We start from the raw sequence: 6,000 nt of genomic DNA, 5'->3' as shown, positions 1-6,000 counted from the left end.
AATTTCTAAAGTCCCGGAGCGTCGTTCTGGTGCTCTCCGTCAGAACTGCACCCCTGTGACGAGACATATACCACGTGATGACACGTTAGGCTCGTGTTGTGTTCAAGGACCATGACCGTTGCCAGGAAAAACAGGTACTCGCTTGTTTAATTATTTTGCGTTCTAGATTTCTTAATTTTTTTTCTTTTTTGCGTGTTTATAAATTACCTCGAGGGCCATACCAAATGGTCTCGCGGGCCGTATACGGCCCGGGGGCCGGAGGTTCCCCACCCCTGTATTATATAAACGCAACCGTTTCATACTATTTCAGGTAATTTGTGTTTCATTACAGCCGTTCTTGAATTCCTTGAAAAAAATGTGTATAGACCTAATTTCATTTATCTTTTACAGTTTTGCTCCATTGATGCAGTAAAACCGATTTTGGGATTTACTGACATTACATTAAAAAAATAATCTGCATGAAGTTTACTGGTCCAAATTATACCAGATCTACAAGATGACACGTTTTTTCATTAAATAAATGTAAACTTAATTGCCTGTCCTGAGGGATGTCTTAGGATCATTATGTGTTTACATCTGTCTATTAATTACTCCCTTATTACATATTCACAGTTCATCCAAATGAGGTTTGATAGGCCTGTTAAATGGCTCATTATACCATAAAAGCAGTCAGCAATGAAAGATTGACTTTGACAAATCATAAAATCATGTCAGACTCGTGCACTCATGACCTCTTGTGGGTGAAATTAGTCAATCAAGTAATCAAATAAAAAACAACCCAGGAGAGTAATCGCCGTTTAGTTACTCCAATAATATGCACTGCGGGGAAATTATAAAGCTTTCATAAGTTAATACTGAGCAGTACAAGTAAATAGGACATTGTTTATGATGACAGTTGCATGAAGAAATAAAGGAGAATCTTACTAATATATTTAAAATAAAAGGTTAAACAAATAATTACGATTTATCCAGTATATATATTTTTCAGAACTACTAAAAAGATTGACAAATCCTAATGTAATTGTGTCAATAATTCAACCTGCTAAATAAACTGCATTCAAAAGTACAACAACTCCATTTAGATGTTAACCATCATTTGGACAGCATTTCATTTGTCGAATAATTTGATTTATGACCAAATAATTTTGATAAAATACACTTGAGTCAACAATAGGTTATGTTTTTTTTAATTCAGCTGACACAATTCTTTGAATGAGCTGATGAGGGGATCGCAAGACAAATATCCAGCATGTCATTTTGAATATCTAAAAATGATAATTTGTACAAAACAAGGTTACAATGATCAGTCTCAGCCAGCTAAGGCAATCATATGAAATGATAAGACAAATCAAAATATAAAAAGAATACACCAGGCCAGAATTGCATACAAACTTAAGCGTACATTTCTTACTATAAGCACTTGCACTTATCAGCCTTGTGAAGAATTTGCTAACCCTCTAAATATCTACAGCTGATGATTTGGTATAAGCATGTTTTGTTTTGTTTCTGCAGAGCTGCTGTTTTGGTTGAGACGTTAGACCACAAACTCCCTGAGATCTCACGCAAATGAATCCTCTTCAGCCTGCAAGCCGTGCACACCCCTCATCACTCACTGCTGACACTCTGTAGGACACAAACACAGAATCCTGATGCTGCAGAGTAGATACAAAGCTTGCTTCTTTTCTCTGGATCCAATCACTTTCCAGATGGATTGAGGCACAAATGCAGGTCAACAGCAATTACTCAATGCTAAGTGGTGGTGATAGGCACAAAGTAGCTCTGCAGGACACGGCTACTGCGCTTGGCAAACGTATGCACGATCTTTACAGTACATTGAAATACATTACAGTATTGTTTGGAGTGGAAATAAGTGGATGTGTCAGGACTGGCTGCTAAACTTTGGTCTTTGGTTTACATGAGAATACCAGAGATAAGCAATCTCCAAAGTACTCTTGAATGTAACATTTATCTTGTTAAAACAATAATCTCAACCCGTTGTAGAGTGTGACAGTCTACAACATATGAATAAGGCAACAGCTACATTTGTATTTCATAGACCTTAAACTGGGGAACATGGTTGCTTGAAAATCAATCTGAATGTACAATCTGTTTGAAATATTGTGTCACTAATCTCTCATCTTTGTTATTGGTTAATATGGTAAAAATGCTGATTAGCCACATTTTTTGCCTTTTTTCTTGAAGACAAATTGTGCAGGAGTTCAAACACAGTTCAAGAATAGCATGATGTTTTCTTGTTACTGGCAGAACCAACCCAATGCTGGTTTTGGTCTTTTCACAGATTTTTCCTTTAACCTTTTTTTAGTCTTCTTTTAATGCCAAACTACAAACCTAAAGAAACTCACTATAGCAACAGCAGCTGTAGTTCCCATGTGTGTACTGTATCATTAATGTATCATACCTGAGACGTCAAAAGTAAAACCATACAATAACATGAAACTGTTAAAACCATCTTGTGCATTTTACAAAATGAGGAACGTTGGTGCATCCTAAGCAAGTCTGCATAAGATCATGTGATTGTTTTAGGGATTAAAGAAATAATCTTTCAAATAAAAAGCTATTAGCACCTTGAGAAAAGTCACTCACAGTACCAACGTAGGGTTTTACTGGCCTGGTCACTGGCCAATGGGACCACAGTAGCTGTGTTCCCATGCAGAACACATTGTTACGGCTTTTATATACACAATGGGCCGGCTATGACAGAGGCCCAAAAATACATAACAAAAATCAAACGGAGAAAATAAACAATTGTATATAAAGGATAAAAAAGACATACATTTTTAAATTATTCAAAACAAGATAAACGTCTCTGTAAACAAACTTGACTTCTCCGTGGAAAGAAAGCCTGAGGACGCTTGTGTCCTCTCAAATTCATGAATACGGAGTCACTCAAATTGAGAGTTCGAATCCCCAAAAACAAGAGGAAAGGGAGGGACATCTTCAGGAAAGGGAAGAGATGTTCCGGTTGTCCTCTAGGTGTCCAGTAGTGAACGGGTTAGTGTCCTAGCCCTTGGTGTTCTAGGACTGCATTGATATTTTAGCACCTTTAGCTGAAACACACAGGTCCCACAGTGAAGCTGAACTGATGTGTCGAGTTGCCGCCTCCCATCAGTGCTACGTCTCTCAGAGGAAGCAGCTGGAGGTCCTCAAACTCAAACACAGACTCCCGAGTGACAGAAACGCTCTCCTCTCCAGGCTGAGACACAGGGGGCAGAAGACATCATTATCATAAAATTATATTTCCTGTGAACCCTAAAATGTTTAAGTGTCAAGACTTTTGGTATTTTGTTTGATTTCAAATAACCATTATTTTGTATTTCATAGCTTTCTCTTAGATTTAAATAATTGTAAAATCCCGTAACATACCACGCAGTCTTTAACTGCTCCGACAAAACTCTGCCTCCTGCTGTCAGTGAGGAACTTGATGTCTCGGTCCACGGGGCCCAGTCTATGTCCTGGGTGGCAGGAGAAGGTCAGATTCTGGAGCGCAGTGCTGCTGTGCAACCTCAGGAAACGCATCTGCACCACATTGGCTCCTGGATAGTAAAACTAGTGAGAAATAACAACAATGTCATGGATTATCAATACAGGCTGGTACGGAAGAACAGTAACAATGATTTAAAAGGTCAAAACAATCATTAAGAGAATGGAAATTACAAAACGTCATTAGTCAAATAATCAATTGTGTGACAGAAAACAACAATAACTGAAAAAGCTTCAAACCTCCTCCAGATAGAAACCTTGTAATTGCAAAGGGTTAAATGGCCCTCTATGTGCACTGGTGAGCAAACAGCACCTTTTAATGACTGATTTTAAATGCCATTTTCTTAATCTCTTTCATTTTTTGTAAAGCACTTTGAATTGCCTTGTGTTGAAAAGTGCTATATAAATAAACTTGCCTTGCCTTGCCTTGCCTTGCCTTGCCTTGCCTTGCCTTGCCTTGCCTTGCCTTGCCTTGCCTTGCCTTGCCTTGCCTTGCCTTGCCTTGTGCTTCCATGTGTATTTGCAAGTATTTAAATAAGATACACAGAGTCAGTCAAATTACAAGTGTCACATATATAAGAAACAGAAGCAAATGTATTGCCTGCCATCAGACTGTGAAATTACATCCCAAAACTCAGTCTCTCTCTCATGTTTAAATGTTGCCTGAAGTTTGGAGTTTTTTCTCAGAATCAGAATAACTTTATTCGTGCCAAAGAGGGGAAATGTACAATTGCTATTGTTCTGCTTATTGCATGATAAGCACAAAGGCAACATTTGTGTTTCTTACACGGATATTTGGCGGATTAAATAGTTTAAATTGACCTCAGCTAGTGATGAGCATCAGATGGTGCTATCCGCAGACACAATCCATTCTATGTGATTCTGCCCATTAATCTGTTAATCATATGTCAGTGTTTTTTAGATGTTGTGTATTTCTATTGACCTTAAGGTTCAAAAGCACCAATAAACAAATACATATTAAGTTTTGGTGGTAGCTTTCTCTCACCTGAAAGCCCCGCTCCAGCCTGCTGAGCCACTGAAAGGATCCTTCTTCAGAAACTTCTTCCATCCAGGCTTTCATGGGCAACTGCAGGCGGAGAAAAGAAGGCAAAACGTACCGATCTGAATTCAGGTCCTGCTTCCATTTAAGAGACTCGTGAAGGTCAACAATGGTCAGACAGCTCCGGATTAGCATGCAGCTCAAGCATGAAGCAGAGGTAAATTGGCTAGCTTGGTGGGCGATGCATTCACTTCATGCCTATTTGAGACCAATCCATATTATTATTTGGTTGAGTGAGTCACATTTTTATGTAGTATTGACTGTGTTAGAGGGGAGAGAGGTGATTTGTGCAGACTGCGGTAAAGAAAGGGACGATAATAACCAGAATAATAACGTCTGTAAACCTCCTGAAGGAACAAGAGTGGAGGCAGACATGAGAGAGTGGATCCCATTGAAAATAGAAAGGGTTAAAAAAGAGAATGCTTTTTACAGTCGGTTCACTTTCGTGTAAAAAAGACGGAATGCATTGTTTCGTTATATGCTAGAATCATTAAGTTACCTGAGGTGTCACACTTTATTTTCTGTTTTCTTATAACAAACATTGATGTTTTTAATCCTATAAAATGTATGTATTGGAACGGTTTGGAGGGGAATGAATCACAATTATGTAAATCATGTAGCAAATCCTTAAAAACTGAGAGGTGTAAGAAATGGTGTGTGTGTTTGGCAGACCATGAATATTGGCAATGAAGTCAGTGAATCAAACAATATTAAAAACGTGCTTATACGGTATAAATCAAGTCCAAACTACCAAAAAATGTTTTAAATTGGAAACATTTAGATTTTACTTTCAGGTGACACATGTGTAGTCCTCTCTGTAGAAGTCTCTAAGTGGGGTCTGACTGACATTTCGTGAAATTGAAATTCAGTAGGTACAACAGGGCTAAGTGGAGTTAGCGGTCACGCCATTGATCCAGAGGTGCAATTTCCTGCAGCCTGTCTCAGCTGATGTGTTTCTACCTGAGAGTCTCGGGGGTGGAGGCAGGTCTGTTTGGATGTGGAGGAGAAGCTGCAGTAGGCCAGCAGAGCGTCCGCCGGGCTGCCCTGGTTCGGGTCAATGTAATACATTCCTGCAGAGAAAGGTTAGCGGAGCTCAATGAGATCTGCAGGGAGGAAACGGATGCTGACAGAAAGGCCTGAGCGCACTGGGAGCAGAATAACTCCAATGTCCTTATGTATAAAGAAATAGCATTTTCTATACAATTTTGCTAAAAGAGAAACTTATTTCCAAAAATGTATTAAAAAAAAAAAGTCTGCATATTTAACAGGATTAGGACAGATAAGATATAAACTAAATGAAAAATAGGAATTTAAATAGTGATATTTACATGTGCAATAAGAGAAGCCAAGGCAGGGGTGTAATTTGACTATTAACTGCAGATTACACTAGACTCTAAAGTATCTCTAGTTGTAAGAGAATATTTTAATCTGATCTGTTT

The 6,000-nt window shown here is 38.5% G+C and overlaps 1 protein-coding gene across 1 annotated transcript in view; it reads right to left on the bottom strand.

Moving 5' to 3' along the window:
• Positions 1-1,171: 1,171 nt before the first annotated feature.
• The window catches only part of si:ch211-196i2.1 (collagen alpha-1(I) chain), a 66,726-nt gene continuing 61,897 nt past the window's right edge, over positions 1,172-6,000 (bottom strand). The window contains exons 61-64 of the mRNA XM_034240177.1: positions 5,522-5,631; positions 4,508-4,588; positions 3,385-3,567; positions 1,172-3,214 (exon numbers count right to left, since the gene is read on the bottom strand). Coding sequence (XP_034096068.1) covers positions 3,065-3,214; positions 3,385-3,567; positions 4,508-4,588; positions 5,522-5,631 — 524 coding nt within the window. The 3' untranslated portion in view covers positions 1,172-3,064. The remainder of the gene's footprint in view (positions 3,215-3,384; positions 3,568-4,507; positions 4,589-5,521; positions 5,632-6,000) is intronic.

This window comes from Gymnodraco acuticeps, unplaced genomic scaffold, assembly GCF_902827175.1.
Source record: "Gymnodraco acuticeps unplaced genomic scaffold, fGymAcu1.1, whole genome shotgun sequence".
NCBI classification, from domain to species: domain Eukaryota; kingdom Metazoa; phylum Chordata; class Actinopteri; order Perciformes; family Bathydraconidae; genus Gymnodraco; species Gymnodraco acuticeps.
This window is presented reverse-complemented; position numbering and strand designations above follow the sequence as displayed.